The sequence below is a fragment of the Myodes glareolus genome, chromosome 9 (assembly GCF_982192425.1).
Source record: "Myodes glareolus chromosome 9, mMyoGla1.1, whole genome shotgun sequence".
NCBI lineage: Eukaryota > Metazoa > Chordata > Mammalia > Rodentia > Cricetidae > Myodes > Myodes glareolus.
In genome coordinates, this window is record NC_142034.1 from 12,163,331 (window position 1) to 12,183,036 (window position 19,706).

Below are 19,706 nucleotides of genomic sequence, written 5' to 3' on the forward strand. Positions count from 1 at the left end.
GGAGAAAGCTCTTTGCTGCCAAGCCTGGGGGCCTGGGTTCAGTACCTGTGAGCCACATGGTGCAAAGAGAATAGAACTTACTCCCTCTGACTTCCACAAGCAGGTGTGTGTGCGTGCGTGCACGTGCACACACACACACACACACACACACACACACACACACACAGGGAATACTGTATGACTAGTGAAATCAAATAAGTTATATGATCCACTCCAGTATGGATTCCTTGATTATGCGAACACTCTACAGTTGTATAAGCAGTTAAGTGAAGGTGCACAAACTGGGGAAAGGGCACACTGGACTTCTCTGCACATTTCTTCACCATCCCCTATGACGATAATTATGTCAAAGTGTCTCCCATACAGTTCTGCACAGACCAGCAGGAGGAGACTTCCTATTTTACTGTAAGCTCTCTAAAAACCAGAGAGAAATTCTAAAGAAAAAGAAAGAAAGAAAAAGAAAAAGAAAGAGAGAAAGAAAAAGAAAAAGAAAAACAATCAGTATCACACGTTTTTCACATGTACAGTTGGAGAGAACCCCAGATTATGCAGACAAAAATCCCCTTCCACCAAGCCCAACATTCACGTAGGTAGAGGAAGAATTCCCTCCCACAGATCTTCATGAAAAGAACATTCCAACTGACTCCAGTCTTTCGGCTACCCTAGAGAGTCTCTTCCTGCTGCTGCATGGACTCCAGGGGCCCCTGTCCCGGACAATAGGTTGTTTCATGAGCACATCCCAACACTAGGGGCTGCTCTTTCTGTCGGATGCATCACAGCGAAGACAAAATTCCCTTTACCAGGAGGCCTAGGGAACTGAAGACCTAAAGACTCAGGGTTCTCTCTCGGTACTTTCTCTGCCTCTCTAGGGCCTCTCCTGTGGTTTCTCGTCTTGGAGTCCCCAGTCCTAGTGAGCAGACTGGTTCTTGGCCCTCCAGCTGGAAGGGAGGGGAGCAACCCAGCCAACTTCACAGACATACAAGAGGATTTGAGCTCACTAAGGGCTTTGGGCCAAAGCTTCAGCTAATACAGAAGCATCCCTTTAGCTCACCTTGCATTCTGATTAAAAATACAGGATTAAGTGTCAAAGTGCAGGCACGCATCACATACCATCCTCCCATTTCAACTCCATTTTCAGAGTAGTGCTCCCCCACACACACATAGACTTATCTGTCTGTTCGTTGATATCTACAGGAAGAAGTTGAGACAGTCCACACCCGGGGAGTTTGCTGAGTTTATATAGGATCTCAACTACCACGTGGCATGTAGCTCTCACACAGCCAGCAATTTGAGAAACTGACTTCAAAGCTACAGAGCAATGTAGACTTACAGGCTGGTTGTTTCAGATCTCAGAAGAGCAAGGAAAGGACTCCCCTCTCCGAGGGCTGTTCCTTCTAACAACCACGAGCAAAGTCAAGACCTCATGCACGATTCCAACACTGAGTCCTCCCGGCCCCCAACACGCGCGCACACAGAGCAAGCATGTAAAACACAAGTATCCAGAATGGAACCCTCCTCTTCATGACTTACGTGGAACTGGTCTGAGGTTGTTCGAATGCTTCTTTTGGAATCTTAAGGCCCGGGTTTCGCTTCTTGCCTATGGGGAAGGACATAAGGGGAACAAGTCAGTATCTGCTTTGTTGTAGAAGAGCAAGGACTGAGACTTCCCAGCAAATGGAAAAAGTCATCACAGACACCTGCTCGCCTCTCCCAGTTCAGATTACGACTTGCAAGGGAAGCAACCAGTAAGTGACAGGGGTCAGGGCGTCAGACGGCCTCTAAAATGAAAGGTGAGGCTGAGATCGGAAATGGCATTGCCATAGACCCGGAGTGAACATATCAAGGTGAAAGTGTTAATTCTGGCTGGGACTGTGGCTCACTGGCAAAGCACTTGCCTATCCCGCACAAGACCAGGGCTTCGACACTGAAAAAGAATTGCCAGCCCTGTGGCTAAGAAGGCAGATCCTCTCTCCCCACTGAGAAACTGTCACGTTCGCTTCCTTGGTTGTTCTTTTATACAGTAATCATGATGGCCGATGACACCGGCGGGGTATTGGGGTTGCGGTCCGCTTGTTTCTGTTTTAACGCCAATCAAATCATCCTGATCCTACAGTTCTCTAAGTTGAGCAGTTGTTAGAACGGATGATGGAAATGGATACAAAAAATAAAACAACAACAACAACACTTCTCTGCTCCTCTGTCTTTACTCATTCCTCGGCTACCTACAAGAGGCTGAAAACCGGAAGAGAAAGCATCTGACTTAGTTCCCGAAGTGTGCAGCGATACAGCTGCTATGCTCTGACAAGGATTACGATGACAGATGGACTCGTGCCAGGTTATCATTTCTTTGGGGTCCAGATGGGAATGTAGCCTGACACTGCTCATCCCTAGGCTAAAATTACAGGAGAGTTTGGCTCAAGCGCCTTTGCCAATGAGTCAAAAAGAACAGACTGGAACATGGCAGCTCAGGAATCAGATTCTACTTATGCAATGATCCCAGGTCTTTGCACTTGGTGGGAGGACCCAAAGCCGAGCTGGACACAATACCTACAGTCTCGCTTCTTTCCTCATCTCCTCTCTGTACTTCACGTGGGCACATCTGAACTAATACAAGCTCTGGATGAGATCCTAGTAGACCCTAAGGAACAACATAAGAAAACAAAGTACTCTATGCGCAAAAAAAATGCCCCAAAGAACTTAGTGACCTGTTCAACACCAGAGTCAGCAATGGCCTCATTAGCATCTGTGTAGAGGTTTCCTGACACCCGGATGTGGAGTTCTTCCCACCATTCTATAAAGTCAAGAGTATAGACATGGCCGGGGAATGGGATGGGAGACATGGAGTTGCGATTTTAAAAGCTGTCAGGTTATTTCTCTTACCAAGTGACTTTCAGACTCATTTCTTTCCAAAAGATTTTTTTTTTAACGTGTATGGGTGTTTTGCCTGCATGTGTGTCTGTGTAAAACATGCACGCAGTGTCTGAGGAGGACAAAACACGCTGTGTCCCCTGAAACTGCAGTTATGACTATTGTGAGCCACCCCGTGGGTGCTAGGAATAGAACCTGGGTCCTCCACAAGAATAGACAGTGCTCTTAACCCACAGAGCCATCTCCCGAGCCCCTATCCTGGCTTTTGACTCTCAGTCTCTTTGGCTGCAAAATCCAGAGATAACATTAATATTTACTTCTCTGAACCAAATGCAAGAATCAAACCAGCCAAGGCATATGAAAAAAAAAACAATATGAAAATATATGAGCTAACCGAAGAACCTTTTCATTATGATCATACAGAGAAAATATTTCTATGTCTCATTTCAAAAAATTAGTAAGAAATCCATGAATAAAACTGGCTATGTTATCAGAACCCTAAAATCATGTATAATTGAGCTTTTTAATCTATTCTTTGGAAATTCAATATCTAGAACAATTCAGCAAGTACTACAGAGACAATAGTAGTCAATAACCAATACAGAAAGCCTTCGGCAGACATCTTCAGTAAATAGGTTTTCAGCTACCCCTTCTAGAAGAATCAGCATACACCATTACTCCTCCCTTCTCCTGAATCTCAGAGGCCACTTATTTGTGAAGTTAATGGCTCAATGCAAAGTGGATTGGCCATGGATAGGAGTTTTCACTGTGCTGCCCGGTGCTGAGTCTGATGAATAGATGGATGGTTTAACTCGAAGTAGTCTCCTCCATGAATCTCAGCCACACAGACAGGACAGGAGACGCTGTTTAAAGAGTCACTCCAGGGAGGAACAAGATGCTCCACTTCAAACCATGACAAATGGTTAGCACTACACGCAAGGTGGGGCGGGGAAGTCCAACAAATAGCATCTAAGCGTTTTCTCAAATAAAACCAAAGGAAAGTAAAATATAGTTTACCTGTGCTAAGGGCTCCCAGAGATCATTCCATCAAACCTCTGGTTGAAGCTACCCTTCCTCATTCCTAACCCAGTTCCTATCTGGCAGGCGTGAAGCCAGATCACTGTTTTTAGAGGAAAAAAAAAATCTCCATTTAAAAAAGCACAGTGCATCTGGAGGGATTCTTAGCAGAAACTAGTTATACCACCCTAACACAATAAATTAGCAAAACATCTATCCAAAGACAGCAAAGCAAAGGATGGAGGAAGAGAAAGGGTGGAGAGAGACTTCTGCGGACAGGAACAAGCAGAATAAATGGCCAAGACAATAATCCAGCCTTCCCTTGGCTCTCCCCCATCTTCCTTGCACATCCAGTCACCCCACCCCACATCACATCACTCTGCCCCAGCATTGGTGATTGGCGGCCTCTGACTAAAATTACTAGCCTCTCCTCTCCAGATCTGACCCCTGGCTATCAACATGTTAGAGATTTTCACGGTGTTCAACGTTTGCACAAGTATAAAATTTCAAAACATTCAACTCCAGGACAGCAAGAATAAACCTCAGGAGATGCAGAACCCAGACAAATGTCACTTAGGAAAAAATGTCCCCTTTCCTTGAGGATGTAAATCAAGTAACGCGAGGACCATACACACATCCACGACCTTCCTGGACTTACTTCTCCACCTCCAGAAGCTTCAGCATCTCCCAGGAGGTTTTTAAAGCTGCAGACACAGGGGCTCCAGAAGCAGCCCCAACAGAACTCATCCCTTCCTGAGCTCCAAAGCCGGCACACTTCAGCGGGAGGCAAACAGAGCCGACTCCACCTCCAGCTCTTGTGTGGCAGAAAAGCCTTGGTGAGTTCATTGTTCCTGGGGCAATGGAAGCAGCTCGCTTGGGGAGGCAGAAGGTTAGCTGGCCCATTCAGACACCCAGGGGTGGTATTGCTCATTAAGCAGCCCTGCAGTTAGAAATCCCTGAAGTAACCCTGGGAGCCTGGTTCTCTAGCCTTTTGATAAATGGCTCTTTCATTTCCTAACAGAAAGAAAAACAATAGGTGGTCGGTTTCCAGCTGTGTTTATTTCAGGGCAATCTGTTCCCTCAAAGAGACTGCCAACACCTCACGCTAACATTTAACACAGCGCCACGGTGGAAAACCATTAATGGGAAGGAGAGACAGGGATAACAAAGTTAAGTGGCCAAGAACGTTAATGGACCTTTCCCTTAGTAAATCCAAACCAGAAATTGTTTAAAGTCGGAAAATAGGCTTTACCTTAGATGGGGACAGAACAACAAGACTTCTCAGAACCTTGTCTATTTCTTGTATGCCTTTTTCTTGGTGCAGACTTGGAAAAGGGGGGCCCGCCTGACTGAACACAAACAGCCTTGCTTCATCAGTGTGTGTGTGTGTGTGTGTGTGTGTGTGTGAGAGAGAGAGAGAGAGAGAGAGAGAGAGAGAGCCATGCTAAAAAAATAGTTTCTCCAAAAAGACGGCATCATCCCAGGACACATCGAGACTCACTACCTTCATCTTAAACCAAAGTCAGGCCATGAGAATTCAGACCTAACGTAAAACAGTGCCAGGCTGAGAAAGAAAAGAAAAAAATAGAAAAAGTGGAGGAGAAATTTAAAAATTTCTAAATCTTTAGAAGAAAAATGACCAGGCCACATAGAAATACCCTGGCTTTAAGTGTACGTAAAAATGATGGGGTACAAATGAGGTCTCGCCCAGCACCCGCTCTGTGGGGGTGAGCACAAAGGCCTTTCTGATGTGCCTTATTACATAAAATAAAAGGCTGTGCTCCGGCGCCAACCCAAACAGCACACAGCCCCCATGAGGCCCACAGACAGTGACAACCTGAGATAAGCTGGTGTCTAAGCATTCATCAGCTCCTAGGAAGGTCGGTGAGCGTGATTCTGGTGGTCTGCGACCATCAGCCTAGCTTCACAAGAGGAAGGACTGCGGGTCACCAGAGCCAAGTTTATTTTTTCTAGTGTGTTCCCCAGTGTGAATGGGGCTTCGAGCCAAGTTACTGGAGACCTGGAGGCCTTGGCTGCTCTCTCCCTACAAGGAGCATCTGGGTTTGTGTTCCAAGTGTCGCTGGCAGCAAAGCGCACAGAAAAGTGTCATTAGATGCCATTAAACTACAAGGATCCTATGCAAAGCAGCTAATGGAGCCCAGAGGAGGCAGGGGGTGCAGAGAAAACCTGCCTCTACAAAAGCCAGTAAGGAGCACCTCTGGAAGAGCAGCCAGTGCTCTTAACCACTGAGCCATCTCTCCAGCGTCCACATGCCGGCTCACAACTGTCTATACCTCCAGTTCCAGGGAATCTGACACCTTTGCAGCAATGCACATAGAAATAAAGTTAATGTGTGTATATATATATATACATATATATATATATAATAATATATATTAAATTACTAGGAAGGCAACAAGTAGCCTGTGCCACCACAACCCTACAAAGCCAGCTATTTCACGTCACCAAGACTACACATGGTGTGCAAAAAAACCTGGGAATATTACACAAAGTTTACGGAAGAAAAATTGGAGAGCTAGTCTGAAAACTTCCAATCACATTGACCTTAACTGAGAAGGCAGACTGAATCTCTTCGCAGCTTGCCCCTCCCCTCCGTGGTCCCCTGGACAGGGAGCGCTCCAGCTGCTAGCAGAAGAGAATTCAACCTTCTGAATTCAGCACATTCATGGAAAACCCACAGAACCTCCCCCGAAGCCTTCCCCCGCTCTCCGGAAGCAGCTCCTATGACCACCACCCATCTATTTTCCCCATCAACTTAGTTTGTTGCTTTTAATTTCACATTCGCTCATTACTGATTTATTGTCTGCCTTCCCCACAGGAATGTGTTAGTTCCCCAGCAGCAAAGATTTTGTCCAGTATGCCTCGTCGTAAATATCTGTTTACTGAATGCCCATGATCCTTTTCTTGGTTATTTTGAACAGGGTAGTTGACAGAGAGCTGAGGAGGGGGGAGGTTCAGTGGGGACATAGAAGAAGATAAAAATAATAAGCAAAAGATGGGGGGGAAGGAAGGAAAATATGGAAAGATAAACCTCCAATGAGGTGGAAATAAACACAAACATAACCAACAAGGCTGTGTTTCAAATCCCGCTAGTGACGCTTTGCATTAAAGGTCGGTACAACATAATCTAAAGTCCCCTGGAAAAGGGACCTCTGGGCATTACATTACTTGGCTGTGGATGGGACTAATCCCTGGGCAAGAGAACCTGTACTGTATAAAATAGAGACAGAGGGTGCAGCCCTAGCGTGCATGTCTCCATGGCTCCCTTCCAACTGTGGCTGTAATGGCGCCAGCTGCTCCAAGCTCCAGCTGGCCTGATGTCCCGTCATGGTGGACCATACTTTGAACTATGAGCGCACATAAGCCCTTCCTCTATGATGGCTTTTATCACGATGACAGGGGGAGAGAAACCAAGACACCAGCTGTGCTCCTTATTTACAGTGTGATCTTAAAGAGCGTCATAAATCAGGCCCCGAACCTGCAAACCGGAGCTGGCGGTCAGCCTGACCAGGCCACTCACAGGTTCATCTGACACAGCGTGCACACACTGACGCAATGTGCGGAAAGAACTGCAGCAGTGCCCTGGAGGCTGAGTGCTCCACAAATACTTTCCTTTCCCTCTTCCACATTTGTGCTTATATTTTTAAAATATGAGGTAAGCAGAACGCCCTGTCAAAGGCATCTTGTGTCTTCCAATGACATCCCCTGACCTTCCTCCCTTGTGTGACTTGGGCTAAAATTACATTTCCCAACAGCTCACGCATCTTGAACCACATGGTCAGTGTGCCCACCAGCTATGGGAACAAGTCCAGGTCTACAGACTCAGGATTTCTGGGCGTGTAACCTCAAAATACATTCTCTCTCTCTCTCTCTCTCTCTCTCTCTCTCTCTCTCTCTCTCTCTCTCACACACACACACACACACACACACACACACACACACACACACTTTAACCTCCACAGTAACTTAGATTCCAGCTAAGGTCAAGAACCACTTGTCTAGCATTGTGTGTGACAAAGTATATCTAGATACAGCTGTTCACTTTCATCACTTCCCACCTAGGTTCCTGATACGTCCCGTACTTCCAAGCCAGTTGTATCTGCCTCAAAAGAATGAAATTACTGGGGGCTGGAGCAATAGCTCTATGTTTAAGAGAGTACACACTGCTCTTCAAGAAGACCAAAGTTCATGGCTGGGTGGTGGCCCACATCTTTAGTCCCAGCACTCAGGAGGCAGATTCAGGTGGATAGTTGACTTTGAGGTCAGCCCACTCTACAGAGGGAGTTCCAGGGCAGCCAGGGCTACATATAGAAACCCTGTATCAATAAGAATGGAAAAAATAAAAAGTAAAAAGGAAGCCCAGAATTCAGTTCCCAGCACCCACATCAGCCTATAACTCCATCCCCAGGATATACAACACCCTCTTTTGGAATCTGTGGGCACTGCACTCCTATGCACATACCCACACATAGGCCCATTAATTATAATTAAAAATAATAAATTAAACTTTTTCACAATAATTAAATTCAAAGCTCCTCCCTATGTTAACTACATCATTGAACTGAAACTGTCAATAATTCACTAAAGCAAACGTTACAAGAGATAAAATTCATTACTGTGCAAATTCTGGTTTTTTTTGGTGTCAGCAGATATGAAATTCCAATTAGTAAAATAGCAGTGAATTTATGAGGTGAGTGATGCAGACAATGCACACTGAAGGCAGGAGAGAGGAAACCAGACAAGGAGAATAGAACGTCTCACTGAGGAAGTGGCAATATAGGTAGTCTTAGATAACAGATTTGAGGGTACATGAGAGAGTTCGCTATCTGCAATGGCGAGATCTTAGTTGTCGACTGGACTAGATCTGGAATTAGCTAAAAGCCACATCTTTGGGAGGGTTTTGGAGGGTGTTTTCTTACAGGGATTGCTGAAGGGAAGGCGATCTCCAGCCCTTCTCCAGCCCTTGCTCAGCTTCCAGTGAGCAGATATGGAGAGATCTGAGGGGGAAGAGGCTGCTTTTGCCCACTCACCTTCACTCCCCACTGGTGAGTTTTGCCCCTGCCATAGCCATCCGTTGCTGACATCAGCTTCTTGGGTGGACTGGGGGACCAGAAGCTTTCCAGGACTACTCCAGACCTTCTGGGAAACACTGGTACTGCTGAGGCACCTGTCCCAGCTGCCAGAGCAGCTGCCCAATCCTCAGACTCTCTAGCATGAAGACAGCTGGACTATTTACTCAGCACACATCATGCAAGCCAAACTAATCATTTTTCGTGGCATATATTTATTCTATCAGTTCTGCTCCTCTAGATAAGCCTGACTAGTAAGCATCATCATCACCAATATTGCCATCACTCTCATATCACAATCAGCAGCAGCAGCAATGTTGCCATCCTTACCATCACCAGCAGCACTACCATCATCACTGCCACCATCATCACCTTCATCACTACCACCAGCATCATCACTACCTCCACCATCATCATTACCTCTACCATTATCACTACCTCCACCATCATCATTACCTCCACCATCATCATTATTATAAACATCATTAACAGCATCGTCACCACTATCAACACCACCACCATCATTAGCATAATCATCGCCTGGCTACTCCACAGCAAAAAGAGATTTAGTGAAGAAAAAAAGGTGAGCAAAATGGGAGTAGACATGGAGAGAAGGGAGACAATGAGAGCTATGATTTGAATACACAATGTGCCCCAGAGGCTTATCAGTTTGAACGCATGGTCCCCATATGGTGATGCAGTTTTGGGAAACTAGAAACTTTGGGACATGGGCTTCACTGTGGAAAATAGATCACTGGAGAGGGACGATGGTGGATAGGATACCTGACTCCTTCCTGCTTCTTGCCATATTCTTTCTGCTTCCTGATCATCCAGATATGAACAAGCTTCTCCAACATAGCAATGAGCCATTGCTGCCACCATTCGTTCCTTACCATGACGGACGGTAGCGCCTGAACCCCTTTCTCCTTAAGTTGCTTCAGTGTGGTAGGTATTCAATTTATCATCAGTACAACCATCAACACCATTATCACTATCATCATCATCATCACCATCATCATCACCACCATTGTCATCATCACCATCACCACCATTACCATCATTACCGTCAACATCATCATTATCACCACCACCACCATCATCATATTCTGTCCTATAGACAAGAAAGGCAATTAAGACAATGAGTTTCAATTCAGAATTCCTGAGAAATACTGGGAGAACACATGGCAGATTTCCAGTGGGGAAAATGAAGTTTGAGAGTGTTCTTCTACAGGAAAAAATGTCAAGATCTGAAAACAGACAAAATGAAAAAGACAGGCGGGGAAACAAGAAAACTGAGAGGGAAGAAAGTAGCCAGAGCCCAACACTTGAGGAGAGGGGCTTAAGGAAGCAGAGTCACTGGCAAACAGAGGATCCCTGGTCCTGTCAAAGAAGATGCCAGAATGTGAGCACCCAGAAGGGTTTGCTTTTTATAGGCTTGGTGGATTTAAAGTATGTCCTGTGCTGTTAGCAATTTAGTGCTGACTACATGCTCTTGAGACAGCCCGAATGTAAATCACAGCGAAGCCCTCTCTCTGTGTGGTCTAGACCCAGCGTGAGAGGAGGAGGTGGGCCGTGGTTCTATGGGGAATCCCCATCAACTGACGCCATTCATCTTCTTTACGGGTTACTCCATTCATGAGCCTGCACCAAAAGGAAGTATAGTCACCAGGGTGCTAAAAACAGGGCTCTGGAAGAAAGACATGGAAACAGATTGCAGAGGAATTTAGGGAAGTGGCTGATCTCTCCAAAATGCACACCAAGCTTTGATAGAGTTTTAAAAGTGTTCATTTTTAGATATAAATACTGAAATGTTTACAATGATATGCTTCTAGGATTTGCTTCAAATGATATGGATGACAGGAAAGAGCTGCAAAGTGGAGATGAAAAGGAAACAGGATCAGCCACGCGCTGGCAATTATTGACGCTTGGCAATGGTGGCTCATTAGATTATTTTACTTTGAATACATTTGAAATTTCTCAAAATGTAAACAGCAACAAAATGACACTCTTTGTGTCCTCTGTGCTTTCATAAGGCAGGAGCACTCTTTCCTCTACCTGGATGACTGCATGGGCATCTCAATGCCACCTGCTATTTTGTGCTGGGGCAGAGAGGGAGATGCTAGCCTTCTTTGAGATCTTCCTTGAATGCTACGGGAAGGCTAAATGAGAAGAAAAACCATAAGATGACATAGCCCTTTCTCTAGGTCTCTGTTGCACTATCTCATGTTCCCTAACAATGCAAAGCAAAAAGGTAGAGAAATTGTGGTCAGAAAATATCAGAAAATATGGCAGGATTCTTTGTCCTATAACTCAAACTCTTAGTTTTTATTGTTTTTTTATTTTTTAAAAAAGACCTTCAATTTAACTTTGTGTGGTTGTGGTTGTATATAATATCTAGTACCTTTCTCTATAGAGATTTAAGATAGGGTAAGAGTCTGGCTTCCAAAGTACATCCCAGACAACTACCCCAACTACCACAGCGGCGTGTCCTTCACTCTGCTATGTATTTTCCTGGCTTCATGCATCTCTTTAATGGTGACACTTTTCGTTAGGGGTCCATGACATCCAATTACTAACAAATAGCTCCCAGGAAACCACAGACCTGACAGATGAGATTTTTTTTGAAAAGAGAAAGCAAATCTATAAAAACAAATTACTTATTTTCAATGTGGTTTGGTTTGTACCAGTAAACTAATATTTCAATGGTATTTCAGATTCTCATGTAGCTCTTAATGGGAAAATTCCCCAGTCTTCTAGAACAACTGAAGCCTCTAGTTTGTACTCCTGAATTAATCATCATCACTGTAATTAACAAATACCACTTCAGGCAATGCCATAACTCAATGTGTCAAAAGAAGTAGCATTCTCTCGTCTTGGGTAATAAGTTTAGAAACTGTTTTGGGTAAATAGTTACTGTCAAATCCATAATAAGTTCATCTTCAAGATGGAACACAAGAAGAAAATACACAAATTCTCTGCTGGAAGAGCAGTTATCCACGCACACCCTCCGCGATCACAGAGCTATGAGGGAAAGGTCATTGGTTCGTATATGCTTCATAATTTCTCATATATACCTAAAGATATTCCTAACATGGTTACACTGTCTAATCAAAAATATGGAGGCTGGAGAGAAGGCTCATTGGTTAAGAGCACTTGCTGCTCTTGCAAAGCATCCATGTTTGGTTCCCATCAGTCACGTGGTGGCTCAGAACCATCTGGACCTCCAGTTCCGGGGATTATAGTGCCCGCTTCTGGCCTCCAAGGACACTGCATTCATGTAGTGCACAAACATACACAGGGGCAAATTTTATTTTTAGAATTTTAAATATAAATATAAACATACAGAAATATATGTATATACATGTATAGATAAATATGGAGAGAGATTGTAATTATCCCTGTATTTAATAATTTTATAAGATTTCCTTTACATTGTGGGTTCTTTTCTTTAAATGATTTACTTATTTTTAGACAAGGTATATGAGAGTTTTGTCTGAAAGCCTAGTTTCTCCAGAGATCAGAAGAGGGCATCAGATTCCCTCGAACTAGAGTTACAGATATTTATGTGGGCTCTGGGAACCAGGGTCCTCTGGAAGAGCAGCAAGTGTTTTCAGTCTGTGAGTTATCTCCTAGCCCAACTTTAGCTAAGCAACACTTGCACTGACACCTGACAAATAGATGTTGGGAAAATAAAAACAAAATTACCACGCTAGCCACACTGCTGTTCCGAGGTTGGTACTGAGTCAGGAGTAAATGTTCCGGAGAAAATTGTTCATGAACAAATTGTTCATGAGAAGAATGATTAAACACTTGAATTTATAGAGAATCTATTATATGCAACATAGTAGCTTCAGTTATCCCCCACGACTTATTTAATGATCACAGACACTCCATGTAGGATTCCCTCTCCCCCCACCACCACCCCGCTATTTCAAGGACTTTGTCCAGATACAGACACAGGCAGTTGGCTTTCCCATAAATTGTGTTCAGTGCTTCAACTGAAATCGGTCTTTGTCATGTGTCTGCTTGTGGGAGGACTGTTACTGAGCTGTCTGTGCTGGATATATAAAACCCAGAACCCACAGAAATTTGTCCTAGGGAAAAGTCCACAGTGTAGGCTGGGTGCTCCTCTGACCTTGTTTCTCCAGATACCACATGCAAGTCATAAAACTGTTTACCAGGAGCTGTGGGGGCATGACCAAGGTCTGCCAAGAGGCGCTAGGCTCAAGAGAGAAAGAAAGAGAGAGAGAGAGAGCGAGAAAGAGAAAGAGAGAGAGAGAAAGGAAGGAAGGAAGGAAGGGAGGGAGGGAGGGAAGGAAAGAAGGAAGGAAGGAAGGAAGGAAGGAAGGAAGGAAGGAAGGAAGGAAGGAAGGAAGGAAGAAAGAAAGAAAGAAAGAAAGAAAGAAAGAAAGAAAGAAAGAAAGAAAGAAAGAAGAAAGAAAGAAAAGAGGAAAGAAAGAAAGGCCATCTACTGCTGTGGACTATGCTCAAGATATTTTAACCTTTCTGGACTTTACTTCCCCTCATGCAAAAGTGGAAAACATTTGGTCAGCCAATCAAGCAGATAATCTTCTAAGTAAACAATGCTCTGGTATTTGAGGGGAGCATATTATCAGATTCACGGGTAAGGTCATAAAGATTTCTGCTCTCTGGTAGCCCTGTGGCATCCTTATTGAATGTCACACCCTTTCCCCAAGGGTGCTCTGATGACACTGAAAGGCCTGGTCACTGTCTGACATTAATTACTTCAGCAGGATAGTGGGAGTCAGGTGAAGATTTGAAAGCCAGAGCCATGATCGCTGCTTGCAAGATTCTGTGTCTTGGGGTTGTTTGCGTCCTGTGTGCCCTGGGTGTTGAGAGTCTCATTATCAGAGAAAGGGACTCTGAACTCTTAATGGATCCAGTGACTCTCTTACCTGCTAGAAATTTCTACCTGGAGTTTCTGGATTCCTGTTAGTGGAGTAAATTGTCCCAGAAGACACTGAACACCAAAGATCACTATGACTCACATCTGGCTTCATGGTGAACATTCAGAATAAAATAATCCGACTTCACAAAATGTATTTCAGTGATTCTTTTACCTTCTTGGGGGATTTTCTAGGTAGGGAGATTCCCCTATCTCTTCATATCAAGAGATTACTTTCTGCCCAAGAAACTTCCCCATTCTCCAGTTCCCAAAAATCAACAAACACGGCCTTTCATCAGTTATGGCCCCCAAGCTCCCAGAACCCACTAGGTTTTGGGGCTTTTAGTCAATGCCTGGGAAAACAACTGAAAAAAAAAAAACCCACTCCTCTCAGGGTAGTTAATCTCTCATGCCCATGTCAAATGCTTACAAGTGAGGTTTACTTTTAGCACAAGGCTCTTGGAAAGCATCTTCGCTAAGGCTTCACAAATAAAAATGGGAAGATCAGCAGACTTCTCAAAAATGTTAAATATAAGAAATAATAAATGAAGGAAAAATAAAGATCTAAGGCGCGTATAAATGTTTGGCCATTTTGTACATCTGTTACTACTGTGTGTGTGTGTGTGTGTGTGTGTGTGTAAGAGTTAAAGAAAGAATTCAGTCAGGGGGAAAAGGTCAAAGAGGCCAGAGACAATAAACACAATAAGGAAGTTAGAGAACCAACCTAGATGCCCATCAAAGGATAGTGAAAATGTGGTGAATAAACACAATAGAGTATTACTCAGTCAAAAAGAATGAGAAATGATGTCATTTTCAGGAAAATGGACTTGAAGATCATGTTACCTGGAAGAGACCAGACTCAGACAAACACCTTGTTTTCTATCATCTAACATAATCCAGATGTTTAAAGATGCCATGAAGTAGAAGGAAACCCATTGGAGAGAAAAAAGGATAGAAAGCAGGGAATGGGAAGATGGGTATGGTCAAAGTACATTATACACACAAGTGAAATTTCATAGCAAAACTGACTATTTAGTACAATTAAAAAATAATATTATAAATTAAATTAAAAAATAGAGATGCGCAAAAACAAAAACTGATGAAGTCAGGAACATCACCCAATCAGTAATGTACTTGCCAAAGAAGCTTTGTTTGCAGCACCTGCAAAGGAGCCGGGTTCAGGTACAGTGGCACACATCTGTAGCAAGCATCTGTAATCCCAATACTCAGGAAGCAGTGACAAGAGGATGTCGGGGGCTTCCTAACCAGCTAGTCTAGAAAAATCAGTGTGCTCTAGTGGTGTAGGATGTCCTTCTGTATTTGTGTTGCTTTCATTGATTAGATTAAAAAAAATTGTCTTGGCCTTTTGATAGGGCAGTACTTAGATAGGCGGAAAGACAGAACTGAATGCTGGGAAGAAGAAGCAGAGACACAAAAAGAGAGAGCCGCCATGGACCCAGCTGCAGGTCAGACATGCTAAATCTTTTCCGGTAAACCACGACCTCGTGGTGACACACAGATTCTTAGAAATGGGCTAAATCAAAATATGAGAGTTAGCCAATCAGAGGCTAGAGCTTATGGGCCAACCAGTGATTTAATTAATACGGTTTCTAAGTGATTATTTCGGGTGTAAGCTAGCAGGGTGACTGGGACAAACAAGGGGCCCTGTTTCTTCTACTACACTCTAGATCCAGCAAGAGACTGCACTTCAAAAGTTAAAGTGGAGCACAATAGAAGAAGACACCTGACTATGACATCTGTCCTCCAAGTGCACCAGCACCTAGACACACAAACACATACACACACATGTACACACACACTCTCTCTCTCTCTCACACACACACACACATGTACACATACACTTTTCTTTTTTTAATATTTTAATACATTTATTTATTATGCATGTATGCCTGTACACAAGAAGAGGGCACCAAATTTCATTACAGATGGTTGTGAGCCACCATGTGGTTGCTGAGAACTGAACTCAGGACCTCTGAAAGAACAGGCAGTGCTCTTAACCTCTGAGCTGTCTCTCCAGCCCCCCCCCCACTTTTAAACAGAGATGTGGTCATGTGCCAGTGAACATGGTGTGACCAAGTATTCAATAGAGTGGTATGATGTGAATTGTCCTTCTGTACATGTTACTTTTATTGGTTGATGAATAAAGCTGCTTCAACCACTGACTTAGCAGAGTAAAGCCAGGTGGGAGTCATGAAGATAACAAGAGCTACTATTCCTCAGGTTCTATCCACATGTCCTGGTGGTCATCAATTAGACTAGATTAGCCAGCCAGCCCACTCCAGGGAGCCACCCATCTCTGCCTTCCCACTACTGAGATCACAAGCACACACTATCACATCATCTTTTTTTGTTGTTGTTTAACATGAATTTTGGGGGCTCAAACTTAGATCCTTTTGTTTATAAGGCAAATACCTAAATGATAGAGGCATTTCCCCAGTCCCTAAATGAACACTATTCTTTAATTATTTTTTTTCTTTTTTCTATAATCTTCCAGCTCTGATTGGTTTAAGGTTTTTGTTTGTTTGCTTGCTTTTGGTTTGTTTGTTTTCTTTCGTTGTTTTCAATATACATTTTACCCACTGAGTTCTTAGGAAGAATAAGCTTTTTTTAAAAGAGTTCTCTCACCTGTCAATCTCTATACCCCTGACTCTTCCTATAGCCTCTCACTGCAAGATCCAAAAGAAAGAAAAATAAAATGGAATTTTTCAAGCCAGGCATGGTAGTCACAACTTCAATTCTAGCACTCAGAAGGCAGAGGCAGGTGGATCTCTGTGATTTCAAGGCCAACCTGGTCTTCATAGTGAGTTGCAGGATAGTCAAGGCTATGTAGAAAAGTCTTGTCTCAAAGGGAAGGAAGGAAGGAAGAAAGGAAGGGAGGGAAGGAGGAAGGGAGGGAGGGAAGGAGAGAAAAGAGGGAAGGGGAGAGAAGAGGAAGAGAGGAGAGAGAGAAGGGGAGAGAAGAGAAGGGAAGAGAAGAGAAGAGAAGAGAAGAGAAGAGAAGAGAAGAGAAGAGAAGAGAAGAGAAAAGGAGGAGGGTCATCTGTCTATGTGTTATTTTCATTGGTTAATAAAGAGACTGTCTTGGCCTTTGCTAGGACAGCAGCTTAGATAGGCGGAGTAGACAGAACAGAATGCTGGGAGAAAGAAGCAGAGTCAGAGAGCTGCCTGCCATGAAGCTGCCAGGTCAGACATGCTGGATCTTTCCCTGTAAGTCACGACCTCGTGGTGAGACACAGATTATTAGAAATGGGTTGAATCAATATGTGAGAGTTAGCAATAAGAGGCTGGAGGTAATGGGCCAGGCAATGCTTAAAAGAATACAGTTTCCATGTAATTATTTCGGGGGTAAACTAGGCCGGGGCAGGCAGTGGGAAGCGGCCCGCCGTTCCTTCAATGAAGAGAAGAGAAGAGAAGAGAAGAGAAGAGAAGAGAAGAGAAGAGAAGAGAAGAGAAGAGAAGAGAAGAGAAGAGAAGAGAAGAGAAGAGAAGAGAAGAGAAAATTACCCAACATCTCTGATGAGCAATGCCAAGACAACTTCCTTCTTCCATGCCAAAGATCACATTCTCTGATGTTGTATGTTGTATACATATACTGTGTTGTCTCCATGTCCCAAAGGTATTGAACTGGAAGCTTTGTTAGCCAAAAAAACCAAAACCAATACCATCCCAGAAGGTGAGACTCTGAAGAGAGCCCTGTTCTCCACACATGCCAAGTGACAGACAGGTTGGGGCTGGTAGGAAGAACACAATGCCCCTTGAAAAGGAGGAGATGCATAGCCACAGGCAATAGGTACCATGGACTGGGAACGAAAGCAAATGTGTGTGAAGGAACTGAGGGGGGGATGCAATATCTCAGGACACTGTGTCCTGTGCAATATTTAGTTCTCAATAATGAATAGCCCCTGGGCAGCTAAATGATCGAAAATATCCACCCTCGTGTCTTAAGTCTTACAAAATGAGTAAGAAAACTTTCCAACTGGAAGCATCAGATTTTAATTCTCCAAACACCTATGACTGGAGAAATCTATACAGTGCTGTGGGGGAAAAGATGGGATTAGGTCCTCAAAGAGTCTCACATTAAGTCCCAAACAATCACATAACCAAGTCCAAGAAACTGCCGTGGTTCTACGGTGGCCCTAAAGGTCCACTCCACTTCATAGCACTTGGAATAAGCATTCACTATGGTGAGGGCATTTCTCCAATAAAACAAAGAGCAGGTGAGGTAGCCTCTCTGATTGCAGAGCACTTCTTGTTAGAGATACCGTGGCAGAGGCTGACGACATGAGCCACACCATGCTTCCTTCTGCAAGTTACACAATCACATTATTTTTCAGAGTACTGAATAATTGTGCAAACGTAGGCTCACACATGGCTCAGTCTGGACTGGAAAGGAAAGTGGAGACACACTCATGCATTCGGCATAGACATAAGCTCAAAACCTATCAGGATTTCAGAGGGAGAGCTCACCTGAGAGAAGCCACAAAGTGGACCAGCGGGAAATGTCTTATTGAAGAGGTGATGAGCTAACTGCTACCAAAGGAAACTGAAGAAATAATCGTATTCCTAATTTTCTTCTTGACACCTGTTCTGGGTTAGCAGTGAGTGAGTCCTTAAAATATGAAAGGACATTACATCATACGCTACCACCTACCCACAGCTCCTGGATTAGTTCCCCTAAAATGTTTAAGCTGATTTCTAGAATGTTCAGGTGATGGTCCCAGAGGCTCCTCGAAGGACAAAATGGAGCAGCCACTTCCTTCAACAACTAAATGAGCTACAAGGGAAATAAAACCATGAAATTGAAAGACTGAATTCCCAGTCTCCTAAAAAACATGTCTACGCTTCCCCTCAAACTGTCCATGTCCCTATAACTTACCCTCGTCACATGCATTCAAGAGCTTACAGTCATGGGGGAGAAGTGGGGGAGTTGGAGAGATGACTCAGTGGTTAAGAGCACTGTTGTTCCTGTAGAAGACCTGAATTCAGTTCTCAGCACCCACCTAGTGGCTCACAACCATCCACATAATTGCAGTTTCAGGGGATCCAACGCGCTCTTCTGGCTTCCAAGGGTGCTAGGCACACACACATGGTACACACGCACATGTGAGCAAAACTTTGCTCATCCACATAAAATAAGATAAAGAAATCTAACAGTAAAAAAGAGTTTACATTAGGCTCATAAGTTTAAATGAACAATTCTCCCCAGTGGCCTGCACTGTTTTGGAATGTTGTTGAATTTTGGGAAATGGACACTCTCTGACTGAGGTAGCAACACAGCGATAGTACATGGGGATGCTAAGGTAGCCCCACTTCTGGACCAAGATCTCTGCTTACTTATCTATGCTGGTGTAGAGTCCCAAGACCATGACACTGTGAGCTAGGATAAATCCATCCCTTCCTTAAGCTGCTTTCACCAGGGTGACGGCGATGAGAAAAAGTAACTAACACAGACCCCTAAGGAATAACCAACAGACAGCCAGATGGGAGCTCCATGTCCCAAACACACCCGTCCTGGTTGCATTTTTGTGTGAGTGACAAAAACACCCTGGCAACGAACAGCTTCGAGCAGAATGAGTTTATGCTGGTTCCCAATTCCAGTGCCATCACCGTGAGGAAGCCACAGCAGGAGGAGCATGGACAGCTGGTCACATCACAGTCACAGCCAAAAAGAGCAGAGAAATGAACGCAGGCGTGTTTAGGGCTCAGCTAGCTTTCTCTACTCTCACACAGTCCAGAGCGGCCACACCAGGAAATAAATGGTGCTGCCAATTTTCAGCCCAAGTCTCCCCATACCTATTAAAGCA

General features: G+C 44.0%; 1 protein-coding gene across 4 annotated transcripts in view; it reads right to left on the minus strand.

Annotated features, from left to right (window-relative positions):
• Map2k6 (mitogen-activated protein kinase kinase 6) overlaps nucleotides 1–19,706 on the minus strand; it is a 141,950-nt gene that overhangs the window by 45,327 nt on the left and 76,917 nt on the right. For all 4 annotated transcript variants that reach the window (XR_015738727.1, XM_087909835.1, XM_048446116.3 and 1 more), the window contains exon 2: nucleotides 1,531–1,597. Coding sequence is in view for 2 of the 4 variants with exons in the window: in XM_048446116.3 (XP_048302073.1) it covers nucleotides 1,531–1,597 (67 nt within the window). In the remaining 2 variants the exon portion in view is untranslated. The remainder of the gene's footprint in view (nucleotides 1–1,530; nucleotides 1,598–19,706) is intronic.